We start from the raw sequence: 14,825 nt of genomic DNA, 5'->3' as shown, positions 1-14,825 counted from the left end.
CACCTGACATCTGGCATCACTCACAGCATGCCTAAAGCACTGTCTATAGTAGCACTGAGCAGAGAGAGAGAGAGAGAGAGAGAGAGAGAGAGAGAGAGAGAGAGAGAGAGAGAGAGAGAGAGAGAGAGAGAGAGAGATAGACTGAAGAGGAAGGCAGGGAGAAAAGAGAGATAAAGCAGGGGTTGGGGTAGAGAATAGGCTAAAGATAGAGACACGGAGAGAAAGAAAGAATGATGGCGAGAAATTGTAGAAGGGAAAAGAGAGATTTTTTACTGACAAAGTACGTAGTAAAAAAAAGTATATACAGTATAAGACTCATGTTGGAACGAAACACTCTTCATATAGCTTCATGTGCCGTGCGGTCGGGGGAGAGACAAGTACTTGCAGAAACATTTGAAGGCGAGGAAAGCAGCCATATGGTTATGCAGGGCCACGCCATGTGCTGATGGCTTTGACATGTGCTGGGCACACACAGAGGAGCCCTGTGGTCAGAGCATCAGGCTGCAGCACCGGTGCTGGGGGGTGGGGCACGGTGGAGGAATGAATGAATGAATGAATGGTGATGGTGGCAATCTCTCTTCTTATGGTTTATAGTATACTACTAGGGCACCCAGCCTGTGGGCCAGGGCCCACACATGGCATGGGCAAATGGCATCATCAACTTGCATCAGGGGTTTTCCCTATTGAGTGAAATATGAACTATTTCTAAGATAATTTATATAAAATATTTAAGGTGTTTTCAGTTATTTTTATAGTTGTAGAGGGCAAGAATAATGTATTTCGGCATACAAGTCTTATTAGCCTGGGATACTTAAAACAATAAAATTGACAGACCAAATATTGGTAAATGGTTACAAGAGCTGTCTATATGGAAGACTTTGTCTTTATTGAAGGAAAACGGGGGATATATCATATAGGTTCCCTTTATTGTCTATTTAGAAAGCACAGTGATTTGGAAAGGACACTAGGGCAGTGGAGTAACTGTGAAGAGGATTAGAGCCTGTCTGCTTGGTACAGGATGAAGGACTGACATGCCTTGTGTTATGTGGACTGTATGGTGGGATGAAAAGCACATCGGCAATTGCTAATGGAGAAACAATTTTGTTTTGAATCTTATTGTCTTTTATTTTAAATTTGTGCCTTTTGTGCTGTGGTTTTGTCTTGTTCTGTTATAAGTTGGATTGTGATTGTCTATTGTCTTTGTGTGGTGAAATAAATTGTTTAAAAAAAGCGAATAACCCTGACTGGGCAGAAGTAGTAAAATAGTTATTGATGTGATTGATTGCGGGCATGCACGTGTGTGTGTGTGTGTGTGTGTGTGTGTGTGTGTGTGTGTGTGTGTGTGTGTGTGTGTGTGTGCGTGCGTGCGTGCGTGCGTGCGTGTGTGCGTGCGTGCGTGCGTGCGTGCGTGCGTGCGTGCGTGCGTGCGTGTGTAAGCGTGACTCACCAGCCCAACGGTGGGGTGATCTGTCCGACACCTCCAGGTGACAGGGAGTAGAAGTTAGTCATGTCGGGCCCAGGGTGATGCCTTTGCATACCTGTAGTCACACAACCACGATAACACTAATTTTAGACACATGAAAGTACTGTAGAAAGTGGTAGACTGAAATTGTGCGACTGTAAAGTATACACTACAGTGACAGTGATGCACTTTTAACCCCATTTTCAAAACTGCAGGGCACTGCATGCACCAATACACTGCATGTACCAATACACTGCATGTACCAATACACTGCATGTACCAATACACTGCATGTACCAATACACTGCATGTACCAATACACTGCATGCACCAATACACTGCATGTACCAATACACTGCATGCACCAATACACTGCATGCACCAATACACTGCATGTACCAATACACTGCATGCACCAATACACTGCATGTACCAATACACTGCATGTACCAATACACTGCATGTACCAATACACTGCATGTACCAATACACTGCATGTACCAATACACTGCATGTACCAATACACTGCATGCACCAATACACTGCATGTACCAATACACTGCATGTACCAATACACTGCATGTACCAATACACTGCATGTACCAATACATGCAGCAGAGATAAAGGAATTCCAGCGGTCCTCATCTCAAATCATGTCAGCTCAAAAGAAAACCAAATAAAAAAATGCAGATGATCGCAGTCAAAAAAACAACAACTCAATGAATAAACTTCAACACAAATCAAGGACAATGCATCAGTGGGTTCTTGAGCGTGTGTCTTGACCTCTCCATTATCAACTGACACAAAATCACCATATTACCCCAATCTGAGCTGCTCCTCCCAGTGCGTGCGTGTGCCTTAAGCTGATCACTGGTTAATTAAGGCTCTCGTTGTGTGGCAGGGGCTGTGGCTCTCCCTGTAGGGCGGATTGACTGACTGACTGTCACTGTGCCTCCATGGCTAAGCTCCTCTCCATCTCCTATCAATCCTACCATGATTCAAGGGCAAAGACTCCCTGGTTCATAAAGCAGAAGACTTTATAATGCAACAGGGACGCGAGGCAGACGGCGTGCATGAATGCAGTGAAGGCTGAATATAATTTGACAGTATATCGTCATGATGCTAAAGTGGTTAACCAATTCAGGATGGGAACCCCTTTTCATGTTTTAACCATTATGTTATACTTTAGCTATTGAAAAATAGCAGATCTACAAGCTCATAGCTCACCGAGTGTCACGCTACGATCTTGTGGATCTGCTATTTTTGAAAAATATTGAAAATGAGGCGCAAATCTTTGAATATATATTCTTTCAGAGCGTACGTTTTTAACTAAATCTTTTCTTCTGGAGGGGTCCCTGGAACAACATATTTTCAGATTGGGGTCCGCGGCCAAATACATATAATTCTGGGGGTCCTTGACATGAAATAGTTTGAGAACCACTGACATAGAAACAGGTTTTTCAGAAAACTCTCATGATTTAAAAGACATGTAGAATCTGGTCTCAGTTCTAAAGTGGTTAAGGCCATCCGTCTGTGGATCCACATGAGGCTCATCCTGGGCCTGGGATTTAAATCCCACTAGAGGTCCTCTCCACCTCAACTAGACTTCTTCTGTTAAATCCCACTGGAGCTCCTCTCCACCTCAACTAGACTTCTTCTGTTAAATCCCACTAGAGGTCCTCTCCACCTCAACTAGACTTCTTCTGTTAAATCCCACTGGAGCTCCTCTTCACCTCAACTAGACTTCTTCTGTTAAATCCCACTGGAGCTCCTCTCCACCTCAACTAGACTTCTTCTGTTAAATCCCACTGGAGCTCCTCTCCACCTCAACTAGAATACACTGTCTATCTATGGTATACTAATCTATCACATTGGATGTCTGTAGTTGGAAAAGTAGCCACACTGCAAAATCCAGAGTGAGTGTTCATTTAACACACTCTGGATTTGTCTGTGTACTACCAGTGTTATAAACCTTGAAAAACATGCACTGCAATATATTGTACATAACTGTGAGGCACAGTGAGTGCACGCACGCACACACGCATGCACACGCGCGCACACGCACACGCACACACACACACACACACACACACACACACACACGCACACACGCACACACACACACAATCTCAGCACATCGTGCACAGCTAAGAAAAGAGGGCAAATGCCTCCAGATTAGCACCATTTTCTAATCCCTGTTGGAGTCTGGCTTTTCTCCACTTCTCTTCACTTCTATCTTTTCTCTCCATTCTCTTTCTCTCTCTGGGGTTGAGGTCTAAAGAGCCTAACATCCCCCTCCAAGATACAGGGCAAGGAGGGGGCTTATATCTCCAAAGCCAGTGTAACGTGCACAGCTCTACCACCTCCTGCCCACTAATCCACCAGAGCACACTCCTCAGGGCTCTCCTCAGGGCAGGAGGGGAAGGGGGCAAGGTGAGGGAGGAGTAGGTGGAAGGAACGTCCCAAACAGGCATGGGAACGACAGAGGTAGAGAGAAGGTAGGGAGTGATGATGCAAGTTAAGATGTGAACGGGAGTAGGCGAGTAAGGCTAGGATTATTTAACCTCGCTTCTGACAATGAAAGCTTGAATTGTATTTATAAAATAAAAAAGGTTGACTTGAAATGGTTCCCTTTCAACCTTCGGAGCCGCTCTGCAGCCCGGCGCATATTAGAGCTCATAATGAGAAAATCCATGATGATTTTTCATAATTAACGAGGAGATCAAAGTCCTGATCCTAGTGAGGAAGGCAGCAATTGGTCAATGCGTGAAGTGAAAGCGAGAGAAAGAGAGGGCAGGGAATAGAGAGAGAGAGAGAGAGAGAGAGAGAGAGAGAGAGAGAGATGGAGGACAGAGAAAGACAGCAATGGAGGAAGGGAGAGTGGAAGGGGAAGCGAAGAGTAAGGAGAGGAGATGTCAGAAGAAAGGGTGGAGAGGGAGGAAGGGAGAGAGAGGTCAGAGAGAGATGGAGATAACATGAAGAGTGAAAAAGGGAATGAGATAAAGAGAGACCCTTTTTTTCAGCAACAACTTGAGCTCAGCCTTATGAGGCTATGAAATGTGTCCAGGGAGTTCATATACAGCAACTCTTTCATATGTACACACTGTTCCATAGGCTGTGTGTACGAGGATCAAATACAGAGGGCCTCTGGAGACCTCTCTCTGCTCTCTAATGTTTATCATCAGCTCACATGCTGGATCCCCGAGGACCGACGAGACCAACATAAATATTACTCTGAAATGGAGAGCATGACTTCATAAAGAGTAGTACATGGACAAGGGATGTCTTTTATCTTGCTCATCACTGTGTGTGTGTGTGTGTGTGTGTGTGTGTGTGTGTGTGTGTGTGTGTGTGTGTGTGTGTGTGTGTGTGTGTGTGTGTGTGTGTGTGTGTGTGTGTGTGTGTGTGTGTGTGTGTGTGTGTGTGTTACGTGCATACACCTGCAGAAATCTTTTTTTAATTCAGTTCACCATTAAAAATAATTATGTCCCTCCCCGTTTCAGTCTCAACCGTTTTCTCTGAATGTGTCTCATGAGTTCAATATCTCCGCCATGCACTGAGCGAGCGCCATTTCCTCCGACTTCCTAATTTCCCTTGATCCAATCCTCCAGTGTCCCTCCTGTGTTGGATTTCACATTGTTATTTATAGCCAGTCCCTCAGAACCACAACCTCCTTTTACCTCCATTATCATCCTGTCTGCTCATTCCCCTCTCCCGCTCCTGGGGGGGGTGTATGTGTGTGTGCACGTGCTTGTGAAGAGGCTGCCAAAGCCCACTCCAGCTTTATGAGAAGCTCTTCTAAAGTGTTCCTCTGGAGCTGTCAGAGTTATGGCCTTGATGCTGCTCCTCAGAGAGAGGAGAGAGACGGCACACTTCTGGGAAGCTGTCATAACGGGCTGTTTTATGTTGGGAAATGCATGTTGTGCCTGGGTGGCTCAGCCGCCCAGCACAATTCTCCACACAGACACAGGACTGGCTGTGAGGATGACATAGGTTCGAAATCCCGGCTCATGAAGCATGTCATGTGTGTCAGGAGGCATGCCCTCTTTCCAGTCACTTAAACACATTTATGTCAAATAGAAAGGTCTCAGGGTCCCGCATTGGCAGCGCAGCTCCCCAGCTGGGTGTCTGTGTTACCTTCTCTCTGCCCTCCACCACTCCCTCTCTTTCTAGTATCCTATCGAAATAATTAAATACAAACACTATAGTATACTAACAAGGGCAATTTAGAGGTGTGCATAGTTAAGCCGCAAAATGGCAAACATAATTTTAAATGATTATCTTATGTCATCAACGAAACAACACAGGGAAGTGATGCACTCTGTCTCACCAATCACCATTCTATGATGAATGTTCATTAGTTATGTATGAAATTCTTCATTTTGAACAACAAATTGCACCATACAGTATGTAATTATGTCAGATATTGAGTTAGAGATTCACAGGCTTGTGTTATGACTTGATAGATTGAAGACACAGACAGACAGCGTCAATAGTTTGCAATTGCTTCACGGCTCACCTAATAATTACATTATACATAAAGGCGTTGGGGAAATATGAGTACAGTAGAAGATCACTAGGTCTACTTCTATGATCCAGTTATGCCTTCAGTTCAGACTAGAGTTTGTCTTATGAGAAGAGAGGACTTTGAGGTTTCATGTCAAGTTTTGCATATGAACCGTTCCTATTTGTGAGATACAACTTTGTCTTTTCCTTCTTCACTTTGACCGTGTGTAAATGAGATTTCTGCTGTCATTTGGCTTCTGTTATCATTTTTAACATTCTATCTTTGCTTGTCATCTCCAGCTTTGGTTTTCTTTTGTGCTTCACATTGAGGTGATGTTTTTATTTTTAGGGCCCTTCAGATTTTTATTTATACCACAAGCAAAGCAAAAAAAGTCATTTATCTTTTCTTTTGTCTTTTCTTTTAATATATCATCGAACTGAACTCTTCACCATGTTTTTTCTTTTTTTTAACCGTTTGAGCAACTAAATTAAATTAATCTCAGGATACTAGCTTGCTGGATAGTGTATCAGCCACATGTTCAAAGGATCATCGGTACAAGACCTGTGTTGTATGTCTTCCCCTCCCACAGAAACGGCTTCAAATAATTCAAATAATTAAATTTATTTCGCAAAGGAAATAAGTCCAAGGACTTTACGGTGCTAACCTCGAACTGCTGTAACCCTGTGGTTTTATTGCATTGCTAATAAATCAAATCAAAAATAAAAATCATCCAACCAAACACGGTCCCTCGTACCTTGTTTGTTGTTGCCGTCCTGCGGGTGGTGTCCGGAGTGTGGGCCCGGGGCGAAGTGTTCATCGCTGTATGTGATAAGCGGGGTGAGGGGGTGGACTGCATGTGAGGGCTGGACCACTGGAACCTTGTTGGACTGTGGAGAGAGAGAAACCCATTGTTTTAACGCTTCGGCATCAAATGTATTATGGAAGCAGTGTGACAGCTAGACCACTGGAACGCCACTGGACCATGGAAGAAAAGACAGAAACCAGTTGACTGTTTTTTATTTCAACCATCTGTCTATTATTTGCGAGACGCAGTTACAACACTGTGTCAGGATCGATGAAAAAGTTAACATAATGTTGAAGCGCCACCAAAGAGTTGATGTATTATAGGGAAAAAAGGTTTGAAACACATCATTTTTCATGCAACAGCTGCAACTGTTGGCTGCACCATTTGAAATGTATCATAACAAAAAACAACAGTGGGGATCAGGATTATTTAGCATCTAACCAGCTTCCTCCGTTGTACTCTATAACTGGTGTGTGCTGGGGTTTTCAAAATGGCCTCTCCCCTCCCCGCTGCTGTCACATGATCTACAGTAGGTTCTCCACGCCATTGCACACCGTGCTGTACGGGTGGTCTTTTAGTGTGCCATTTACAGAGCTTCCTTATAGATGTGGGGTGAACATTAATGGTACAGTGCAAATAAATGGGAGAAGAAAAAACACATTCCCCTGAGCCAGATATATATAACCTCTCACCAAACACCTTAAAAAACGGTGTACAGTAGTTTAGGTCAGCAAGAACCAAGTGCCCTGTTTGCCTCAAAGGAACAAGAGATAGAGATAGAGAAAGAGAGAGTTTAGGGTGTTTGTGGGATTCGAAAATGAGATGGACGGAAAGAAAGTGAGTGAGACAACAACAGAACGAGAAAGAAAGACGAAGAAAAGAAGGAAGCTAGTGAGAGGGTGCGAGAGAGAAATAGTGCAGGAGCGAGCAAGCAAGCAAGAGAGAGAGAGAGAGAGACCCACAGGGTAGAGAGTCAGAGCAGAGGTCTTATGTGGGAGATCAAAGGCAGTCATTAGCCGGTGAATAAGGGGGGAGTTCATTACAGAGCCAAGAGCCGGAGGACGGATGGGAGGAGGAGGGATGGGGGTGAGGGTGGTGGTTAGGGATAGAGAGAGAGAAACACACACACACACACACACACACACACACACACACACACACACACACACACACACACATCTGCAGTGGAACCAAAACACAAGGAGGGGTAATCACGTCAACAGTGTCCTGGCTGTCTGCAGCCCCCTCACCAACCCACAACCCCTGGGCTGAAGCAGAGGGGGATGACCTGCACACTCAACACACCCTCACCCTCCCCCCCCCCCCCCCCAACAACAACCAAAATAGATCCAGCCAGACCTAAACTCCCTTGCCCCAACTACCCCCGTCCCCTAAACCTGCCAGCCCCGCTAGCGCTTACACGCTTCAGCAGTGGAGAACACATGGTACAGCTTAGCCATGCTAAATCTACTATTCGCAAGCTGGGCCCCGAGTACTGGCTGACCAGAAAGTCAAAATATCAAGTCTCTGAAAAAGGATATACGGTTAATCTGAAATGCATCAATCTAGTGTCCAGTTCCCAATGTCAAAGAAAACTAAACTAAACAAAAAAGATAAGTAAAAGACGGCATTGCTTCTTTGGCTATGGGTAGAAAATGACTAAGTGTGTATATTGTGAACAAAGCATTGATTGGCTTCACACATGGGCACACACTAAAATGTGCCACTCCAAATGTGCCCATGTGAGCTTTGCGCATGCTCTATACGTCATGAAACCCCAGGGGAGAGATAATTCCGGGGGAGTATACGCGATGGGTGAGTAAGGTTCACTGAAATGAGAGAACAGGGATTTTCTATTCCACCTCCTTATGAATCTCAACAATGGACTGAATGTTTACGTAACGTAGCGGTCACTCCAACTACTAGGCCAATAAGATCAAAACCATGTCTTGGCCTCACCGTTTGGTAGTGCCAGTGAGGTGTCTGCTGGCAAGGTGGCATGCCTGCTGGGCTGATTGAGTCGTTGGAACAGGACCGGGACGGGGTAGGAGTGGAACAGGACCGGGACGGGGTAGGAGCGGAACAGGACCGGGACGGGGTAGGAGTGGAACAGAACCGGGACGGGGTAGGAGTGGAACAGGACCGGGAGGGGTTAGGAGTGCCCCCCTTCCTCTCCCACCCTCCTCTTCATCCTCCTGAGTCCAAGTTTGGTTGGAATGTCAGTGTTCCCCCCTGCGACATGCTCACAGACTGGCACCACCCTCCCCCTCCCCCTCGCCCCGTTCCTCTGTCTGGGAACGTCTTAGCCAGGACCCAGGGGTGCTGCATGTGTGTGTGTGTGTGTGTGTGTGTGTGTGTGTGTGTGTGTGTGTGTGTGTGTGTGTGTGTGTGTGTGTGTGTGTGTGTGTGTGTGTGTGTGTGTGTGTGTGTGTGTGTGTGTGTATGCTTGGCAAGATGTTCTTCACCAAACCGGGGCTTGACCAGTTCAGACGTCATGGTAATCAGAAACCAGGTTCAACCATCACATTGTTTCTGCTGAAAACAAGGAAAACCCCCAAGAGCCCTGAAGCACATAATCACTGCATAATGGTCAACTAATTCAGCTCTGTAGCTTACTTTGAAATCCAGCCCAGGTGAGACAGGTTGTTTGACGGGGGTCAGTCTGGGTCAAAGGTGACGGGATAATCTGCATAATCTGGGAGAGGGTTAGGCCTCCTCCTAACATTAGGAGGCTAATGGGACAGGTCTGAGGCACCTGGACATGCCTCCACTGGATGACTAAATGATAGCATCCCTCTTTTTTACGTCTCTCCACTCCATTTGTTCCCCCGCGGGAAAGAGATAAGAAGTTGGAGGACTGCCGTTCTGGTCTTCTGGGCCGTTTGACTCAGAGCAGAGAGGATGGAGGGAACAGGAGATCATATTTATACACACATGTACTCTATACACAGAGAGGATGGAGGGAACAGGAGATCATATTTATACACACATGTACTCTATACACAGCAGCCCACTGAATGTTGGACAGACACGTTTGATACACAATGCAATTCTGAATGTTAATTTAACTCTCAGAGTTAAATGAACACATTTTGCTGTGTATTACACTGTATACTTGAGACCTGAGATCAGATTCTAAAAATGTCTTCTACATCTTGACAGTTTTCTGAAAAAGCTATGTTTCTTCGATTTTTCAAAAATAGCAGACCTACAAGATCGTAGCGTGCCACCTAGATCTGCTATTTTTCAATAGCTAAAGCATAACATAATGCTAACACCAAAAGGGGTTCACGCCCCAAAATGGGTTTTAAATAGTCATACAAACATAGCCTACAACATCTTCAACTCTACAAAGTGGAGATATAATAATTATACTAAGGTATATAGCACTAACAAACACAAACACACACAGTAGGGGCCAGTTGATGGACTTGCTGGCATTATGTGAAAGCTGAGAGGGCTTTTTGAAATGCTCTTGATCCACCATAGTGGAGAAGAACCTCTTTTGTGTCTCCCAGTTGCAGCTGTCAAAGCTCATTTTTCTCCACTTCTTAATAATCCCTGTGCATTGTATGCCACCCTTAAAGCTAAACCCACCAGGGAGAACATCCCTGGCCCCTGTGACCGACACACCTTTTAACAATCTTCGGGGGTGTATTCAAGGGAAACGTGCATGGCATAAACCATACCTTCCTACCCGATACACCTTTTAACAATCTTTGGGAGTGTATTCATGGAAAACCTTGCATGCCATACACCATACCTCCCCTACCACAGCACTGGTGCCCGTTAGGAAGAAAATTGCTGTAAAAAGCATAGTGACCATGGAATAGAGGTCGGACATGGAAATTTGGAGGTTTGGCTGCCAGCGGTTACGCGGTGGAACGTTCCGCCATGTTGGGAGGTCTATCAGAATATTCTAATGTCGTCATCACTTTATCTACCTTCATTTTCATCGTCATTTGGCAGTGACATTTAGAAGGATCTCTGCTTTTTTACAACATGATAGCACTGTTCAAAAACATGCCGCAGGTCCAACCCAGTTAAGCTCATGAAAGCAACACTTTTACAAAGCTCTCTCAATACCACACTATCCTATATGCATTCCTAAATTAGAAATGAGCAATGTGCTTTATGTATGTCAACATCAACTGGCAACAGTGTTTTATTGGATCCCCTGAAAGGTCCAGTCATTCGGGGTGACTGGTAACCATGCCAACAAATCACCATTTTAGTCCTTCCAGCCAGGTTATTGGCTCACCGTGCCTTTCTTGCTGCCTCCTGGTCCTGGCCAAGTTACGCACATGCACAGTTAGAAACCTGCTACACGTGTTTACCAAGCTCCAAAAAGAGGTGGTTGGACAGCCACAACTGAACGTTTCACACAGCGTTACCATAACTCGATTCCCTCATCATTTTTCTTTCTCTTCCTCTTCCCAGAGGCGGCGATCGAGGAAAGCAGCTATATTGGAGGTCCCCCTTTTCATTGTCAATGAGAAATAATAGGTTTAGAATATTCTTCTGTTCATATTCCTTTCACAGGGAGCAAGTGGGAGCGAATAGAGATGGGGAGAGAGAGACAGAGAGAGAGAGAGAGAGAGAGAGACAGAGAGAGAGAGAGAGAGAGAGTCTACACCGATTGAAAAGAAAAAAACGTTCCGTTTGGAATTTTATAACCGGGGCTTTTTGGCCAGGCCCTTTTTAAAAGAAGCCCTTAGATGTGGCTTTAAGAGAAATTCATTGTGCGGAACTGGAGCTGGCAGCGAGCCGTCCATGGAGGGGGGAAAAAGCTCCAGCAGTGTGCAGGGAGCCAGTGACTTTAGCGTTGTCTGAAAACAGGGGATGGTAATTTTGGAGGGTTGTGATGGTATGATGGTGCCGTGGGTTGACTCTGGGCTTTTAGTTTATGGATGAGATTCCACAATCCAGTCAATGCAGGTACGTAACTGGTTGATTAGTGTGGACACCGTCCGTCTGTCTGTCCATCAAAACCATGTACAGTGTGTCTTCCTCTTTATAACACCTCTCCTGCTCTCTCTCGCTCCCTCTTATTTCTCTCTCTCTCCCACTCTCACAGCAGGGCTTTTGTACTCCACTCAATTATCCCACACTTCTGCAGAGTGCAGTGGAAAAAAAGAGGGGAAAAAACGGGAAAGCGCGGAATTTCTTATAATGATCACTTCCCACTTCTGTAATTTATATGCAATGAGGACTCTTCGTGCCCGCAGCTACAACAAGAGTGCGTGGAAAAAGCGAGGTGTTTCAAGAAACAGCCAGGGAGGGGGAGAAGGTGGAGGTTGTCTCAGTCATAGAGCGGTCGATGGCTGCTGGTGGATTCCCATGCTGCAGAGTCTAAATCTCTCCCACTCTCTTCTCCTTAATAAGACCCCACATCTTCCTCAACTCATTCCCCTGATGGCTCCACAACCCAACTTCACCTGTGCTCACTGTTAGAGACACAACTCTGGGGAAGAGTAAGGAGGGTGAAGAGAATGAGAAAGGATGAAGTGGGAATGTATGTGTGGACTTCCAAATGAATGTGAAAGTGATGGAACACAAAGTTATATATAGCACCCGAAGTTGAAGCTGTTTACAATTTACTTTTTACAATAAGCTCCTTTTTATTTAATGTATTTGTTACAAAAATATAGCATGACAACACATCCCGGACCCCGATACAAAATCCAGTTTAGGAATAGCAATTGCACTCCTCAGTTAAACCTTTCTTTCCAGGGAGACAACATTATTAATCTGTAGGTGCAGGTGATAAGAGATTACAAAGATATGAAGAGTTTGCCCAGTAGCCTATGGCTTTGAATAAAAATAATACGGTCACAGCTCCATATATGGTCACGCCTTGTGACATCACACCTCGTGACACGTCACGTTACCATATATGGCCGTCTCCATATATGAAGATCATGACACTGACCTCTTCAAACCCTGGATAGCCATACATGGAGAAGACTAGATCATCACCTAGATCTGCATATATGGAGCCGGCCAGCAACTACATCAAACCTCAAACCCTTAGATCTCCATATATGGAGCTGACCTGTTCTGACATTTCATATGTTGATCTGTCCTCATCAAACCCTACACTCAAGACACGCTCCATATATGGGCAGTACAGAATTAATTCCATATGTTGATCTGACCCCCGTGCCAAAGCGCCAGCGCTAGCCGAGCAGTCTCCCGTCACCCAGGCAGATGCGAGGTCGCTTCTCGCCCTCAGGGCATCTTACTGGTATATGAAGCTATTGAAATGTTTTTGGATAGTGTATGACAGAACTTACAGTAATAACACATGAACAATGTGTACATGTTGAACCTAGGGGATAATGATACTGTGAAAGTTGCTCTGGATAAGACTGTTAGGTGAATAACTCATAGATAATTAGAGAATACACGTTACTAACTGAGGTGTAACAATACAGCTTGTACAGTGTGTGTAGTTTCACCCCTTACATCAATACTATAAGGACATTGTAAAGGATTACGAAAGTTTGCGTTCATCATGTTATGACATCAACCCCCCGGGAAAAACCTTTGAAAGAATAGCTCACAGTCACACAGAGAACGCACCCATCCATGTTTGTTTTTAAATGCATGTCTTTTGGCCACCGTTTCATCTGATGACTCGCCAATAAAGAGGACAAGATTACTGACTGAAATACTATGGAAGGCTGAAAGTAGGACTCTAAAGACAGAGAGAGAGAAGAGGGTGTGCCCTAGAATAAAAATGCTAGAGCCAACACAGGTGTTCGCTCTCAGGTGTTTCGCGCGCGTGTGTGTGTGTGTGTGTGTGTGTGTGTGTGTGTGTGTGTGTGTGTGTGTGTGTGTGTGTGTGTGTGTGTGCGCGTGTGTGTGGTTTGACCTTTATCCAGCAAAGGTGAGCAAACATCCCAACCCTCTCCATCCCCTAGGGTGGATTTATAGTGAAAAGAAAACGACAGCTTTCTCCATGTTTTCTCCCTCTGCTCCTCTCTACCCCTCCATATTCTTTCCTTCCCTCACTTGCATTCTCTTCACCCCCCCCCCCCCCCCCCCCCACACACACACACACACACCCTCCTTCCCCTCTTCATCCGTCCGTCCATCCATGACTCGCACCGCTTGCCTCTGCTTTCAATCCTCTCTCTTCCTCGACACTCCCTTTCTCTTGCTCTCTCTCTCTCTCCCTCCCTCACCAAAACCAAAAGGAAGGAACCAACCTGGGGTGCGCTTAAATAAATAACCAATTACCATTCCGGGAGTGGGTTGGACCCCACTACCAGCAGCAGCAGCCCTTTCAGTCAGAGTAGCTAAAAACGGAATGCTTTTTTTTGGCAGGATGGCCCTTCGTTTGGCCAGAGGGAGAGTTTAACGCAACCAAACCCAATTAACATAGAAGAAAGCTGGGGGCCTCCGACAAGCGAAGGAGTGCCACGTGCCCAGGGGGTAATGAAGAGACCAACGGGGGTGGGCGGTGGGTAGGGGGGATTCATTTAAGATGGGGAGGGTGCAATGGTGGTGCAAGATGAGAACGTCTAAGAAACCCAGGAAAAGCCTGCCCTGGAGGGAAACACATCTCTGAAGTCCTCCCGTCACCATCATCCCCATTACACATCTCTCTCTCTCTCTCTCTCTCTCTCTCTCTCTCTCTCTCTCTCTCTCTCTCTCTCATCTTTGTTTGGGAAATTTGAAAACCCGTATTGTCCTGCATCTTAAGAAAAACAAGTTAAGGCTAACACCAAAACTCTCCACATTTCATAACAGTTGTGGGAGATATCAGCTGAAAGCTTTTTTTTCCCGCAGTAGCTGAAATCCTTTTTTAAATATGAATAAAAACACACACACACACACACACACACACACACACACACACACACACACACACATGGTGGGGTGAGAAATTCACGAGTGAATTTTGATGGACTGTCACACTGAACCAACTGTCACCATCAGACGACCCCCCCACACACACACACACACACACACAGGCCCTGGAGGAATGTATACATCAAACACTTACCATTAACTCACACAGAGAGATGCAGCACATGACCGAC

At 45.4% G+C, this 14,825-nt stretch overlaps 1 protein-coding gene across 6 annotated transcripts in view; it reads right to left on the bottom strand.

Annotated features, from left to right (window-relative positions):
• The window catches only part of lef1 (lymphoid enhancer-binding factor 1), a 66,448-nt gene that overhangs the window by 27,051 nt on the left and 24,572 nt on the right, over window positions 1–14,825 (bottom strand). For all 6 annotated transcript variants that reach the window (XM_079498190.1, XM_079498192.1, XM_079498191.1 and 3 more), the window contains exons 4-5: window positions 6,724–6,856; window positions 1,448–1,538 (exon numbers count right to left, since the gene is read on the bottom strand). In XM_079498190.1, coding sequence (XP_079354316.1) covers window positions 1,448–1,538; window positions 6,724–6,856 — 224 coding nt within the window. The remainder of the gene's footprint in view (window positions 1–1,447; window positions 1,539–6,723; window positions 6,857–14,825) is intronic.

The sequence above is a fragment of the Electrona antarctica genome, assembly GCF_951216825.1.
Source record: "Electrona antarctica genome assembly, chromosome: 4".
NCBI lineage: Eukaryota > Metazoa > Chordata > Actinopteri > Myctophiformes > Myctophidae > Electrona > Electrona antarctica.
The sequence above is the reverse complement of the archived record's forward strand: the minus strand, read 5'-3'. Positions and strand labels throughout refer to the sequence as shown.